We start from the raw sequence: 17265 nt of genomic DNA on the forward strand, positions 1-17265 counted from the left end.
AAAATATGTGCTTCGGATGTCGTGAGCCTATGACCGCACGACTTGACACATGGATTATGCAACACAAGTAACAGGAGATTTTTTTTCATGGATGTTTTTAAAATTATTTGCTGTTCTCCAGCTTAGACTCTTTTGTTTTCTAAATTCTCAATGAAAATATGAGATTAAATTTTTTTCTCGACTATCAGTATAAACTACATGGGGTAAACAACATATAAAAATAATGAACTAGTTTGACTTAATTCTTAGTTTTGCTGACTATCCTTTAGCTTTCACATTACCACATGTTCTCCAGCATAGGGCCAACTCTGTCAGGTATTTCATCCCATACCTAATGGAGAAATAGGCAGCTAGGACGATACACTACATGGCGAAAGGTTTGTGAACACCTGGCCATCACACCTAAATGAGTTTGTTGGACATCTAATTTCAAAACCATGGGCATTAATATGGAGTTTAACCAAACCCTGAAAACAAGAACTTTATAGTAGACATGATGCAGTCCAGAAGGTAGAGTCCTCCTAACACGTGCCTGTTTACTGTATTGTACTTCCGGATAGTGAAGTGTGTTTCATCATCCCAGTGTGCAATGGCGGCATGCTCTACACCACTCCAACTGACGCTTGTCACTGTACTCAGTGATCATGGATTTGTATGCAGCTACTAAGCCATGGATCCCCCAGTGTAAGTTCCATGAAGTTACTGATGCACACTTCTTGTCCTGAGGTTGTTTCCACAGGCCGTTTGGAACTCTGTTGTGAGTAATCTAAGACATTACAGGAGATTTTTATGTGCTATACACTTTAGCAACTTCATAGCTGTTCTTGCTACTCAATGCTTCCACTTCACAATAATAAGCACCTACAGTGGTCAAAGGCAGTTCTAGAGTAGCAGAAATGTCACATACTGACTTGTGTCAAAGGTGACATCCTACGACAGTGCCACCTTTAAAGTGACCAAGCTCTTCAGTACGACCCATTCTACTGCCAGTGATTACGTGTCTGTGTGTTACACTTTATGCTCCTGTTATCAATGAGTGTGGCTGAAACACATGAATGTAACAGTTTGGAGGGGTGTCCATATACATTTAGCCTTATGGTGTGCAAATGCAAATTATGACCGTGCATGCCGATTAGTAAGAGTTTCAGTATACCCTGCATACGTGACAACAAAGATACCATAATACATGAACTTCTCTTTGTACAATAGTTTGGCCAGCTGCAAAATCCTTCACTGAAGGTTTGCAGCCATGAATGCCTCTTTTACCCCACTGAACACATAAATGCCTAAACTGACTACCATAGGTTAAGACAACATCACTAGAGAAATTATAAAGAATCTCCAACTGGTCTTACCCTTTAAAACAAGGCTGAAAACGCCATTGCCTCAGAACAGTTTACCCCTGTCAGAGCTGCGGGTGAGGGCTGCTCCTGCTGCACCTTTTTATCTCCTTTGTCCAAATTATAAATGTAGAAATCCTCAGGACTGGGTGTTACTAACCCTTCCTCATTCACTTTCTCAACCTGGTATTTTACACCATTGCTGAAGTAATTTCAGAAATGTGTCTGCTTTGCCTTGGAACACTGGAGCAGCGCACAGTATGAATCAACTAAAATCAGCTGCACTTTCATACAATATGATCGACTGTTTGATGCCCAGGGACCAGCTTGGCAAACACTGTGCTTTGCCCCCAACTAAAAAAAGCTCTTACCTTATTTTATTACATTTAACCTTTATCAGGAGAACTGCAACACACTACCTGTTTATAAATACTGCATACTGGTTCTGCCTTAAAATTACAAATCTGTACTTAAATGATGTACACAAAAATATACATAATTGGAACTGACACGGTCTCCAACACTCTCAAGTGTTTCTTGTTTGCAATTTCTATTTTATAGCCAGCCATACAGTAAGGTGGGGTCCATTACTGCAAAGCAGACCAAAGTGTGAACTCTGATGCTTTCATCATTCTTACCTCTTTTCTCAGTTGCAAACTTTTAGCAATCTTTGTTGTTCTTTTGGAAAAGACGACTTCTGATTCTAAGTTAGGCAGAGCGGTGCAGACTTTTCAGGTTCCAAACAGATTCATATGCATACTGGGATCTCACTTGTGGATGACTCTGGTTTTCTTGGTGTGGAGTTTTAAGTTACATTTTAGGCGTCACATTAAAGACACAAACTATTGCTTGAAGTGCTGAAAACAGAAATTTGAAGACACATGTAGGCTTTTGTCACATTACAATATCATAACTTTGCAAAACAAACCAAATATATAAAGCAGAATACCTTACTGATATTCCAGAGCTTTCAGTTCTATCCAGAACAACGGCTCACCCTGATAACAAACCTTCATTAGGACGGACTACATAACGCTGCACTGAGTTCATAGAGGCTTTCTACACACGACGGCACCATACATGACAGTTGGTTGCTGTCCAGAACATTCTGACTATGCAGCATTAGGATAAGAGCGAAACTAGAAATGCTAGCTCCTAATGTTGAATAGTAGCTAATCACAAGGTTACCAATGGCTTGCTGTATGACCACAAGTATTTTAGTTACCTTTACACCTCCACCATTGTTGAAATACATAAACAACTGTTTATATGTATATTATCTAAATTCAAGCTGTTCATTCAAAGGGCACATGCAGCCAAAGTGTATCTCTGAAGTATTAAGGAGCAACACTTTGGACGCCCAAACCCAAAAAGGGGAGGCCGTGCATCACCAGGCACCTTCTGACACACATCCACACTCGCTCTTACCTTACAGTGGTCAACTGGCCTAACATGCTGATCTAGCGGGGGGATCAGGAGTACGCAGACATTACTATGAACAAAGTCTACACGCGGTGACAGGGTGACCAGCAACACAAGATTCCTGGAGCTGTGAGGTAGCAGTAATTCTAAAATCAACATGTTTTTACAACAACAAATACTAGCACCATGTTTAGACCTTTTTTTGCCAACTATTACTGTTAGCCTTTTACTTTATGAGTTATTTAAACCATATTGCACCATGCAAAGAAGGGGAGTGCTCCCAACTACAACAGCTACTGGTTATTTTTTATTCTATTTACAGCACATTTGTTATAAATATAATACATCCTCTTCTGAAAAGCATCAATTCAAATTTATGTAGGTACATTTAAATAACAGCAAAGTAAATGAAATGTTATAATTACACAGGATAGTAAATAATTTGTTTAGAGAATTAAAATTCTGTGCTTGTGAATTCAAAAGAAAAGTAAAACCTTAAGGAGGAACTTCAGGCTGGTTCTTCCTAGCAGATGTATTTTCTGATATGGTTGTTAAAAATGCAGGGCTGGTTGATCACAGCAACCACTCCCCCATAAATCTGAGTACAGGATAAAACAATATGCAACAACGGAAATACAGCAGTGCTGCTTTAATGGTCACATTTGCAAAGAGCAACTCAGCTCATGCACAACATATGCTTTCTGTCCTCGACGACACCGCAGTCCTGTGCTAACTCTTCAGGCAGACAAGTGTCACATTTACATTTTAATTCCTAAACCACAACCAAACCTCTATAAATTTAAGAATTAGTGCACAACATTTTTTCGTGGCAGAAAAACTGCAATTGTTGCACATTTCCAAACCTTTTTTTTTTTAAAAATGTCAACTTAAGTAGAGATGAGATAAATATTTAAGAAAAATTTTACATATACACTTAAGTCCATAGTGCTTGATATTATAGACAATAAAATAGCTATGTTTATTTAAGTTCTATTATTTTTACAAGTATATCTGTTGCAGGAATTATTTAGCAGTACAAAAGTTTTGTCGTTTCCAGTATCTTGTCAAGTTTAAATGCTATTAACGATGATCAATGCTGGCATAGAGTTCTGCTGGCTAGTCTCACACATGGAGCCTTGGTCAGTCAGTCTGGCAAACACTCGGGGTGTTCCCAGATTATACACTCCTGCATGGATGAAGCAGGCTTTGAGCTGAAGTTTGTGAATTTCCTGAGCTTTAAGCTGAAGTTTGTATTGAGTCTGTCCAAGCCAAGTGAAAGAACCATGGACCTCTAGAGCTTCAGGGCTGTAAAGAAAAATAATAAATACACAAATAATAAAATAATATATACAAGGGAGGGCCTGGGTAGAAGACTGTCATTACAAAACATATAACCAGGAAGCACCCAGAGTTTTGCAGTATGTGCATAAAGGGCATGATGGGCACAGAAACTGCACAAAATAAACAAACGTGCCCGGCACTGGCTTTCATTTGCAACACCTGCCTATCTTTTTCTGAAACATCAATAGATATAAAGCAGACACAAAACTCACTATATGATGCCAGTCCAGTATTTTTATTATTAGGTCTATACTTTCATATTACATAAAAACTGCTGGATGGTGAAGTATTCTTAAAAAATCTTTGTTGCAGATGTAGCTAAGGCAGAAGGCCATAAAAGTATTAAGGAGCACAAAAGCAACTAGCGTGCTCACAGCAACCCAAGTAATTTGCTTAATGACGTAGTTACTTATGTGGGTTATTCACATTTCTTATTTCAGATGCCACATTTCATTAAAGAGTGAAAACTAAATGTGTTAAAGCACAACTGATAATGGAAGACAGTTGCCAAAATAACACATGTAACAGTTCTGCAAAAAAAAAATGTTTGATCTTTTTGTGATCTTGTGAGTGTTTGCTTGATTTTAACACGGAGTATTACAACATAGGTTACAATAATCATCGAGGGAAAATCTGTGAACAAATAACACTAATTTGTTTGATTTAATAAATAAAATGATCAAACAAGCAGCACAGCTTTTGAAAAACCAATTACAGCTACTGACTCAGTAACTGCATTTCCTTTTAACTACAAGTACATTGGACTGCAAATTTTTGAAATTTCTGCTTTCTGAAAATTTTCAGTGATTATGATAGACATCTTCAAGCTGAACACTAATATAATTTCAAGTGGACTGTATCATGTAGGAATTTACAAATACCTGAAATCAACTTGTATTGAATTTAGTGTGCTTTACTGATGCTGACACACTGTATTAGTTCAACTGAGCTAAAAACATTTTGCTGCCGACTCTCATTTATACTTGGGCTCTGATGCTTCTTGTTTCAGTGTCTAACACTGATGGATTTCCACTTGCCCTGATACCGCTTTTCCATCACTGCAATGTCCTGGTGAAACCTTTGGCCAAGTTTATCACTGACTGCACCAAGACCAGCAGGGAAGAAGTCCAAGTGTGAATGTAGAAAATGAATCTTCAGTGTCATTGTGCACTTTATGGTTTAGTATGCTTGTAGCACGTTGTCAACCAGCTGGACGTAGTTTGGTGCTCTGTAGTTGACAAGACAATTCTTTAACAATGTTGCTGAATGCTTTCCATGTGATTTCCTCTATCCCCACTAGCAGTTCTTCAAACCACTTGTCATTAATGATGTTTTAATTTGTGGACCAACAAAAATGTCTTCCTTAATCTTTGCATCAGTTATTTTTTGTCTCAAATATCAGAATCCTTCACCTTCTTTGGTCATCAGTTTCACAATTTTTTTTTTTCATGAAGGATGATATGAAGAGGAAGCAAAAATATCCTTTTGGGATTCAACAAGTGGTTTATGTGCCATACATTTCTACCCTTACAGAGTGCATAGTTCATTTTAATGTAATGAGACTCTTTAGCATGGCTGTCCCATTGCAAATGATACAGCAGTACTTAGCATACCTACGCTGTATTCCTTATCACATCAGCGCAGATGTTCCAGTTGTAGTTGTTGTACTGTATATGTACTCTTAACAATGTGAAAGAAAATCACAAAAATAGGGGATTATAATTAAATAGTGCATGACAGGAACATTTACAGGTGATTCTGTGAACAGCAGGCTAAAGTTCGTAAGATACACCCAAAAGTGTTCAGGAAACAAAATCATCACTGCCTACTAGAATTTCGACCATAATCTCCCTGTCATTGGTGTCTCACATCACTGTAGACGAGCACTACAAGAAAGGCTCTTTTCAACTCAGGTATGGGCAGCTAACACTGAATATGGCTGCAGACAAAGCAGGACGTTGCTTTTCCAGGCAGAAGGTGATTACTGAAACTATCTGAGGGAATCTGGCAAGGGACCTCTCATTTAATCCTGGATTTCTTGCATACTGCAACAGTGCCTGGCCCTGACCACCAGGCGAAAGAACCCATGGCACACCTTGGTTAAGAGATGTGCATTTGTAAGTGTCAAGTATACGCAGTTTAATTTTAGATTTCTGAAAACTCCACTGTAGTTGGTACAGACAAAATGCCTGGCTGCTGTGCATCCCAGGATCAAATATCCAAACATCCTACACTCAGCACAGACTGACCATACTGAAGAAAAGCAGAATTGTTAGCATTTTGCACATTTTAATTTATTACAAGACAGCATACAGGGACAGTGTACTTTTTATGTGGTGAAGCTGGTTAATGCTATTGTTGGTGCAACCATACATGATCACTGCATCATTAGATCATTATGTTTATGTAACATCACAATTGGACACTACTTCATTTACAAAATGATAACCACTGTTTACTGACAATCATTTTACTTATTACTGTAATTTGAATGAAAAGCTAATAATATGTAACATCAAAAGTATGTAAAGCTGAAAATCTAAAATGTTTTTACGAAGCTATACACAAAACTGAAAACAAACAGAAATTAACAAAAATATTAAGAATGGTTAAAAATGTAATTAATTCCCCATACCTTGTGGATTTGTGACGCAAATCAATTATCACATCAACTTCACCATGAGAACAGTTTGTAAGCATAAGAGTTACAGGAACCACACACAGACTGCAAAAGAAAGAATAACAAAATAACTCAAAAACTAATTTGGATTTGTAAATAATCGAATACTTAAAAGTGGTTTAAAGGTGTAAATCTTTCAGACATTAGTATAACTTAAAGTGATTCTTTAGTCGTCATCAACACAAATGTCTGAAGAATAGTAACACTGACTGGAGTTTACAGAAGTTCTTATGCTGCTCTGTGAAATGCATGTTCTGTGAGTTGTTCTTGAAATTTTCTTTGGTTCCTGCCTTGCAACCAATCCTGTTGGAACAGATCCATGCAGACCCCCTAAGGCAGATATCTTATATAGACATGATATTGTATTAATAAAATAAGTATTAATGAAATATATACATACACCTTTAAGTTTTGGCGGTTGAGTATTTAAAAACGATGAGCCACACTGTGATTTGACAAAGGCTGTTCATTGAAGTGTGTTTTCTTTGCACATTTTTCTTCTTTTTTTTTTTTTTTTGCTTGCAAATGTCACTACCTGATCCTCATGAGCGCATACTGTGTTCATGTAGGCTACCTTAGTTCAAGGTGTAGTGACTTCCACATTTTCCCTGACACAAACATTGACAGTTGCTGCATTGTGAACAGTACCTAGGAGGTGTTAGCTTAGTATTTTTCCTTGTCTTTATACTTGATCGCAATAATTTAGATTTTTGCCACATAGCTACTGTCATATCATGATGAAGCTTCACACATCCAAAGGCACCAGGCATATTACGGTGGTCCAGTTGTACAATGCTATATGTATCTGTTTTACTATCCATGTCAATGTTTGACAACCACTTCACATCATTGTCACCATCTCTTGATTTGAGCAATAGTTCAGCCTCAAGTTTGTTCTAAAACTGCCTTTACAGATTTTCATTTGTTATTTTGTTTTCAGTTGAAGGCTCTGCCCCACTCACAAATATTAACAAGTCACTATAAAGTGGCAAAACACAGAAATATTCATGACTAGCAGTGCTGCCTCTAAATCGCTTTTCAATTTAGGCATTTTTACTCATAATCCAGCTTCCTTCTTTAATTTCATTCGAATAAAGTACCAACCATTGCCAGTCCTTTGACTCAGACATTTCACTGTCCACATCTGGCATCCATACCAAGATTTGTGCTCTTGGCACATCAACTCACTCACTACCTTCATATACTTTTCCACAGTATGCATTATCAGATAAATCACATCTACTGCTTATTGTTTTCCTTTAACATTCTCTTGATGAGATTCACAACATACTCCTTAATCTTAATCACTCAAACTCACCCTTTCCTTTGTATGCTGCAATGACCACAATTTTCCAATTTGCTGCAGTCTTCACTTTTCCTTTTCAAAGTGTACAGCTCTATCTGCCATTTAACTTCAAGACCTTCAACATTTTTGTCACCAGTCCTTTTCAGTCCACGTCCTTACCTTTCTTAAATGGACTGTATTTACTTGTTCTTCATTAGAGTATACCGTTAGGTGCTAATGTTTTGTTTCAGCTAAGCATCATTATCAAATGCATTTTCTTTTAATTATCAATGACTTTGCTTCTGTTACATTTTTAAGTAAACCTTTCCTAGTTGAAGACTTTTTAGTCACTTGCTTTAAGATTTCTAGCACAACCCTTTTATCTTCCTCATTTGCAGTTCACTTGAAACCCTTAGTCTTTATTTTCCTTAGAATGCTCTCTATAACATTTTGTTTTATTTCTTTGAAGTTTTCAGTTCAGTTGAAACATTTTGCCTCTACTGTCTTTTATTTCTTTGAAGTTTACTTTTTTGCCTTGCATCTTTGTTTTTGGCCACTCCATCAGTTCATTTCACATTCTTGTATCTTGCAGATTTTATGTTCCGTTAGAGACACGTTCCAATTAGGAGGCATTTTTTTACTTTTTTAATTTTAATTTATGACTTAACTGAATACCAATCAAACATTGAATCAAAAAAGAAACAGCATTATGGAAAAGCTTCAGATTGTGCCTTTACTGGTCTTTATTTTTCAATGATTACAAATGATGTTAATTTAAATAAGTGAAGAAATTAAGTCTGACACTAATTGGTAAATGTAATTTTTAACACTGCCTGAACATTAGCTTGAAGTTACAAGGTGTATGGATATATGAAATTCTCTGGCATATGGTTTTTACCTACCTCTTTTGTAGAAAATGATGATCGTAAGACTCTGGGTAATGAAGACTGGTTTTGATTAGGCAAGAAAGTTGCTCTACTGATGGTCTTGCTGGCAGAGGTGGTATTTCTGGTCGGATGAACTTCAACAAAACCATTTCCTGCGCTTCCTATGATAATAACAAAATGAATGTCTAATGTTCAGACAGGGGTTATTATATTTATGTTTTCCAAATGATTTAAAATGTAAATATAAATAAAAAAATACAATTCAATTTCATTATATTAGAAATATTGTATTTGTCTCAAAGAGAAATTAAAGTGACAGAAAGCTTAAGAGAAGAAAAAAATATTATAGAACATAATATTCATACAACAACCCCCATAAGAACTCCTGTTGTCAATAACAGGCTTATAGGTGGCAGAAAAGATGGTGAGAGCTGTCTAAAGGTACCACAGGTTTACATTTAAAGGCATTAACAAGAACAGATAAGTCAAAGCTCAGTTTACCAGGACAGCTGGGTGTTCATTTATATTCTCAAATTATTGCTATAAAAGTCAAATTAATATATTCAGTTCCACATGGTACAGACAGAATTGTCCACTTTAAGGCTATATATTGCCACAGTAAAATAAAGTTTTTACTTCGCATATATAGGACATGGACCAAGATATCCAAGTACCTGATAGTGGTGTACTAGGTAGGGTCTTCAGCACTATACCTGACATATTTCGATCCAATGAGCAAGTAGGAATTTACATATTACAATGTGCCTATCCTTACCAAAAATGAACAATATTTGTATGTAAACATTTGTATGAAATCATTTCTCATACAGTGCTTTTATAATAGTGGTCATCAAATAGAAGTGATCTGGAGCAAAATTCTCATAGACCAAATGCTCTTTGGGCAAGGAATACACCACCCCAAACCTCAGCGGCAAACTCCTAACCATCATAGCACAAAAAAACTCATTTTAACAGAGAGGCTCCCTTATTCAAACCTCAACTCACTCGTGTAATAGAGGAACAAGAAGAACCAGAAAAATCATCACTCCAAAAGAGCAATCTCAGTTTTTAAAGTTATTTTTCTTTGAAAATCCACAGTGGTTGTACATACTCACATAACTTTTGTTGATTCACCGAGAAGTAACATTCAAACTTCTCTCAGGAGCAGTAATATTGTGGTTGAAACAGAGCTACTGTAACTATCCAAGTATTTACTTTGTTTTCAGTCCCAATATTCAATGCAGTAACAACGAATATGCCATATTAAAATTTGGTATTGGCATTGGGTAAAATCACTCATATTCATTTTAATTAATTGATATTTCATTCAATTAAGATCTTTGCAAACAAAATGTAATATAAGCGTATTTTTCACTTCCTCAAACAGTTAACCTTCTTTAATAGATACAATGCATTGAAACAACACAAGGTGTGGCAGATGAAGTACTGCCACACAGGCACAGGCAACAGCTACTAGTCCTTGGTAAGGCCGTTTATTAGCTTTTTAATGAATGTGACCCGGTCTAACTCCTGCTATTGAGCCTGGAAGACACCTAGTGAAATGCCTAAACCTTCTCAGGGTAATCACTGCTTTGCAAGCTCTCATCACCATGCACTCCGTCTTGTAATTTAACATACTGTGCTGCTCAGAACAGCACCTTTCATGCCACCTGTGCATCACTAGCTCCATAAATCCTATGGATTCTCATCTGTGTGTTTAATCAGGTTAATGCAAAATAAGCACGGTATACAAGGAATATCCACAACTGAAATGAAGCTGAATTCACTTACTAAACAATCAGAACAGACTCTTACGAACTAATACACAAACACTAAGAAATAACCTCAAAAGACTGTTCCAAAACAACAGAAGATTGTTATGTCTTCCCGTACCACTAAAATTCAGAATGTAGAGGCTGTGAACTGGATGGATGAGTGAATGGTCATGCTGTGCCACAAACTAGGCAGGTGAAAATGTTCAAAAATCCTTGCAGTCAAAACTGTTATATAACCTAATACTCTATAAGCCTTCATTACTGTTTCTTAACTCTGTCTAATCTTTCAAGTTTCAAACTTACCATTATGTATCCATATTGTACTCTTTTTATGTCCAGATCGAGCTGTAATCATTCACAAGATTATCTGCCATTCCACCAAGTACAGTATGATCTACAAGTCTAATATTTTTGCCGTAGGTCTGATTTGTCTTGTGACGGTCTTTCATGAAGCTGACCAATACACTAACTAGCATCAATTTTTCCAAAGCTCTGTTGCTACCTTCAGCATGATCTATAAATCATGAGGGAAGTGGCAATGCTGCATGTAAAATAAATTTGTGGGAGGGGCGTAGATGTGAGGGGATTACATTTTCCAGATGACTTTCAATAAAAGTAGTTGAGTGGCTTCAGAAACGATACAATCTATAATTAATAAACGGAAACATTACAGCCTCCACCCTTTAGAGGGTCATTACTGTCATGTGTACAGAGTACAGTGCTAATCAACTTGTCACCACTCTCTGCACTGTGATTTATGAGTATAACAACCTTGCCAAAACTTCAGTATGTATAGTCACTACAAAACATGCCAGAAGGAGAATTTCAAGAGACTGGCACGTGATTTTTACAAGTTGGTTTTTCGATGAATAAAACACAAGACTTTATAACAGCTAGGATTTCACTTTTTTTCATGATTGAAGCTAATACTGTCAAAGTGAATCCGACATCTTAATATGTGGTTGAAGACGCACTGTGCTGCCTTCTGTACTTGTTGCCAAGTTTACAGAGCTGAAGCATGTAATGCGCCTTAAGGAAATGGACAGCCAGGACTAGTGTGATAGATTTGTATCAAGAATCTTTTCAATGGTGAAAATAAGTTTATTTTAATTGGATGCATTCTTGGGCTAGCTGCCACACAGTCTACTGGTGGAAAGTTTCAGTTTCACAAACCAATATGCTTATATATTACACATAATAATTAGAAAAAGAAAACATCCTTCAAACTATACCTGTTTTTGATATACTGAGCAAGCTTCTTTTCCAATTGCCTGGAGATTGACATGGAGCTGACCTTCCAAGATAAGTTGTTTGTTATCTTCAACGACATAAGCCTAAAAAAAAGAAACAACAAAAATGGAGATCCATATTAATAGTTTTCTTACCCAGGTAACACAAAGATGACCAGTACATTTTTCTGTTAACTGAAAATGTTAATCCAAACAAAACTCCCTAGAAATAGTGATTACAAGGAGAATTTAGAGTATTTTCATTGCTATACAATTTCCTACCTAATTGTCAGATTAGCAAAATTCAGTTAATCATAATAACTTTCCTAATGAAAAGGCATGAATAACAGCATTGGAGTAAATTTACAAAAAACATAAAACTCTTGCACTGGCACAGTACTGCCACTAACAATGCCTGGGTTCAAAGTCTGATTTCATACCAGGATACTTTGTGAGGTAGTTCTTACTTTCACTAACAGTCCAAAATTATCAGTAAATGCTGATTTATTCTAACAGCTATGGACATAATTAAGCAAAATAGCACGAATATGTAGCTAAAGGAATCAGCTCAGGGATGTTTGAGTACTGAAGGAGTCTGATAGAAAAATGAATTATTAAGTTCGGCAAATTATTTTATCCAATTTTTGTGACACTAGTTTAAACCCAATAAAGGTTAAATCAAAGTAAATGAATAGAAATAAGATATATAAATTATTTCAAAACAATAATAAAATTCAAACACTCAAAACTACAGCAACAATTATCAAAAAATTCAAAAACAAAGTTAAATTTGATCAGATCCAAAGTAGGGGTGCTTAGTTCCCTTTCAGAGGTTATGAAGGGTTAGAATGACTGAAGGATTTCACTGCAACAAATTAACTTGTAAATATGAGGGTAGTTACTGACTTTGCTAAAACTTATTTTTAGATGTAAATCATTGACACTGGTGCATTTCTAAAATGTACAATAGTACATGTATTAAACTATGATTTTATAGTTGGCCAACACTGAAAATGGACTGAATGCAAGATGTGCATCAAATACCATTCAATCCACCTAACCTTCACATGAGGCTTGTATGTGCAGGCTAATATTATCTTTACAGTAGAAATACTTTTACATTATTATTATTATTAACTTATTTGGCTGACGCCTTTATTGAAGGCAACATATGACATAAATACAATTGGTTACATTTCTTTTGTTTGCCAATGGAGCACAGGCAGGTGAAGTAACCTGTTCATGGTCACACAGTGTCAGCAGCAGGATATGAACCCACAACCTCAAGGTTTTGAAGTACAAAGTCTTAAACTACACAGCACACTGCCTGCCGAAATATACTGTAGTTAATAATGTTTTGTAAAAACTGTGGAAGGAAAAAAAGCAGTAGATCAATAACTAACAAGTTAATAGTTGATACACATTTCAGTAAGTGTTGTTTGTGTACACTACTGTATGTATACATAGAATACTATTTCACTTCAGCTTCATTATGGAAGAAAAATTAAATATCCAGGGTGAAAGGCTTAAAAATATATAGAAGAATCCTTTCAATATTGCAAAAATACATAAAGACATGCAAGTGGCATTTCAAATCAGATGATCTTGCTGAACCAGTTTGCAGAGAATAATAAAAGTACCTGAGTAAGCACATTTAACTCTAATGCTGACTGTATGGGAGTGCCATTAGAGGTGTGTGATCATCCAGGGTTAAATCACTAAACCTGAGATTTCTTTGAGATATTCACATATTTATTCTGTATATATCTATAAGAGCAACTAACCATTAAAAATAGTACAAGATATAATTATAATAATTACCCAGTGTTTCTTAAGACTTGTCAGTAACAGGACATCCATGCCATAACAAAGCTGTCTGTCAGATGAGACCAAAGTTAAACGCTCTGGTCACTAAGACCTTTAGAACATTTAACATCAGAAAATGAATGCATGCATACATATAAATATGGTGGAAACTGTTTACGTCACTGGTCTGCTTTGGTGCTTTACTTAAAGTGAAACTGCAACCAAAAATGTCTGTCTCTACAAGAAAGCTACAACGTACTCACAAGACATCCACACATACTAGAATATAATCTCCTCTTCTTGCATATTTACACTGGCTTCCAGTTAGGCTTAGAGCAGATTTTAAAATCCTCGTTCATGCACATAAAACTTTAAATGGCCAAGGCCCCATTTACAGTACCTATCCGAAATTATCGTTACATACAAACCATGAAAATTTCAGACAGGCATTAATTGTAATGAGAATTAAACATTAGGTATGTACAGTAGCTGAAGCTGTATGGTAGCAGTGGTTAATTGTCTGCATGTTAATATCAGCAAAACCAAGTAAATGGTTATTGAATTTCGCTGCCCCAAACAGCCTTTATGTCTGGTCACTATTCAAGCACTAGATGTAGAGGTGGGTGGTCTATTTCTACAAGTACTTGAGTGTGCTCATTAATGACAGATTGGACTGGTTTCAGAACACAGAACTACTATATAAGAAAGGGCAGAACAGGCTCTTTTTTCTTAGGAGACTATGTTCCTTTAATGTGGAAAGTGACATCCTTCACATCTTTTATAACTCTGTGATGGCCAGTGCGATTTTCTACACTGTGATGTGCTGGGTTGGTAACATCACTTCAAGAGAGGCCCACCAAATCAACAAGCTAATTAAAAGGCTCAGTTCTAGGGTACACTCTTGTCCTTCTGGAGGTAATGACAAAGGAGGGAATTATAACAAAAATGACAGCCATTATGAACAATGCACCACCTCCCCTCTCACACACTAACACTTAGGATTTTCAGCCTACAAATTATTCAGCAGAAGTGTGTCAAGAAACACTACTGGAGCTTCTTTATACCGACCACAATATGTCTGACAGTCAAGTCAGAAATGTTCTTTCTGTTTAATCATTCTGTTATGTATTCAGACCAGAATGTGTGTCTTTATATTTATTTACCTATTTTTTGTACTTATTTAAAGAGTTTCTGTAAAAAGCCAAAATTCCCCCCTGTGGACAAATAATGTTCTATCTATCTAAAATATAAAAACATGCTTGGGACAACCGTGGGGGCCAATTCTTTTGGTCCAGGGTTGGTATTAGTGAAAGTCATTCAGAACAGTAATATTTTCAGTTGTACACAGAAGACACATAGTTAGTGAATTCATCAATAAAGCTGAATGAAACTTCTTGTTATCACCTTATCACTTGCTAGAGTGATGTCATGGAGTACATGGAACTACTTGTTCTTAAGTGAAATCCTTTTAGATTATGATATTTCTAAAGATTGCAAGACAATATTCATAATTCTTCATATAAAGGACCAAAACATTTTCCTGGTGAGGGTTGCTGTGGCAGCAGGCAAAGTACAGGTATGTGCCACTTAATGCTGGCATTAGTAAGTTGTGTGAAATAGGACATTATGAAATTATGAAAACATAATATTATATACAGTACTTAGCAAAGCAATATGGGATGCTGTGGTGTGCCTGTTTTGACTAAATACAGACAGATAACACTACAGTGCTTCAGAAACATAAAAATTGGTAATTCTGCCTTTGAATCAAAGCATACATTATATGGTTATTTTTTCTTTTTCTTTTTGGGGAAGTAGGGAAACTCCAGATTAAAATAATGACAGATACAAAATACACATGATGCGTAGAGGAGTCTGTTGCATTTGCTGCCTCCTGTTACGTCCGCTAGGGACAGTTTTCTAAACTCCACTATAACCTTCAAAAATTAAAAAAAGTATTTTTTTTAAATTTTTTTATTATTTGTATTAATTAAAAAAAAATTAAAATAGTAGTTTTAAATAGGGGCGGAGTGGTGGCTCTGAGGCTAAGGATCTGTGCTGGAATCCAGAAGGTTGCCGGTTCAAATCCACGTCACTGCCAAAAGAGATCCTACTCTGCTGGGCCCTTGAGCAAGACCCATAACCTGCAATTGCTCCAGGGGCGCTGTACAATGGCTGACCCTGCGCTCTGACCTCAAGGGGTATTCGAAAACTAACAAATTCTTAATACAAGAAATTGTATACGGTGAAGTAAAGAACAAAAAAAAAAAACCCACCGTATAGGAGCATGAACATACGCGGACAGATGTCACCCAAATGGACATTACGTGGCGCATAGTTGTATATTTTTCAAAACTATATATTCTTAGGGTATAATTAAAGACAATACTTATTCACAACTGTCACATGTTTTGTGATATGTTTCTAAAATCTCTGGAATTGTCTCCACTTTTTGCTGTTTAATGGTGGCACTTCATTAGCCCTCCTGCTGATGGTTGAATTGGAAATCAAAATGGCCAGGATGCAGCTGGCATCAGCAACAACAGCCTCACTGTTAAATCTTTGTAGTAACTCATTAAGGTTTTGGACTTTATCCTACACCATAGTATATAGAATAAAATTAGAGAGAAAGCTTTGATTGGATAGATTTAAGTATTTCTAAGGCTATGCATTACAGAGTTCTCTAGCCATTGGTATTCTCATCCCAAAATGCTGTATAGGCTTAAATTTTGCTTTTCTCCACTTCACTGCCACACATTCTATAACTTTCATTTTTAAAGGCTTATGTTATTTATATTTAAACTGCATAAAAAGAAAAAATTGGTTTAATTGTACAGTATATTAGTAATAGTTCCAATACATTACAACTTACTTTCCACAAGACAATAATGCTCAAATTAACTTCATTACACTGCTGGATAAGCTTGGTCACATTGTCAGCTTGTAATCTTGGTACGGCTGAGGCTGTATTCAGGCAGGTTGTCCTTGACTGTGAAAAGTGAGAGCTTCTGAAAAAAAAATCTGCACATGGAGTAGTTGAGCTGATGATCTATAAGATAACAAAGAAAATCTGTTAATATATATTATAGTGGACAAGTTGTAATTAAATTTACAGACAAAATGGAGATGTTATAATCTTCAATACTGAAGTGTTACAATTATTAGAAAAATATGAAAGAATGTGCATTATTTGCTTTTCAGTATGTGCTGCATGAACCTACAAATAAAACAATTATTGTCTGGGACAGACGTTCTAATAGTGGAAGTGCAAAAAAATGGGAAAAATTATCATGGAAAAGGGTACTTCTTGAAATATATAAAAATGTGCATAGTGTATCAATGTTAGACAAGAAATACAGACCTGAAAAATATCTTGTGAAAGAAAGAAAGAAAGAATACTTGTTGTAAGTAAAGGAAGCAGCTTAAAAGTTAAAATTACATGCAAGCACCAAGAAGCATTGCTACAAATACAGAAGCGCAGATAGCACAGACAGCAACAA

At 36.1% G+C, this 17265-nt stretch overlaps 1 protein-coding gene across 2 annotated transcripts in view; it reads right to left on the reverse strand.

Moving 5' to 3' along the window:
* Positions 1–3062: 3062 nt before the first annotated feature.
* trappc8 (trafficking protein particle complex subunit 8) overlaps positions 3063–17265 on the reverse strand; it is a 122373-nt gene continuing 108170 nt past the window's right edge. For both annotated transcript variants that reach the window (XM_039754426.1, XM_039754427.1), the window contains 5 exons: positions 16638–16814; positions 11963–12064; positions 8971–9116; positions 6739–6828; positions 3063–4067 (listed from right to left, as the gene is read on the reverse strand). In XM_039754426.1, coding sequence (XP_039610360.1) covers positions 3833–4067; positions 6739–6828; positions 8971–9116; positions 11963–12064; positions 16638–16814 — 750 coding nt within the window. In that variant the 3' untranslated portion in view covers positions 3063–3832. The remainder of the gene's footprint in view (positions 4068–6738; positions 6829–8970; positions 9117–11962; positions 12065–16637; positions 16815–17265) is intronic.

The sequence above is a fragment of the Polypterus senegalus genome, chromosome 5, assembly GCF_016835505.1.
Source record: "Polypterus senegalus isolate Bchr_013 chromosome 5, ASM1683550v1, whole genome shotgun sequence".
Taxonomy (NCBI): domain Eukaryota; kingdom Metazoa; phylum Chordata; class Cladistia; order Polypteriformes; family Polypteridae; genus Polypterus; species Polypterus senegalus.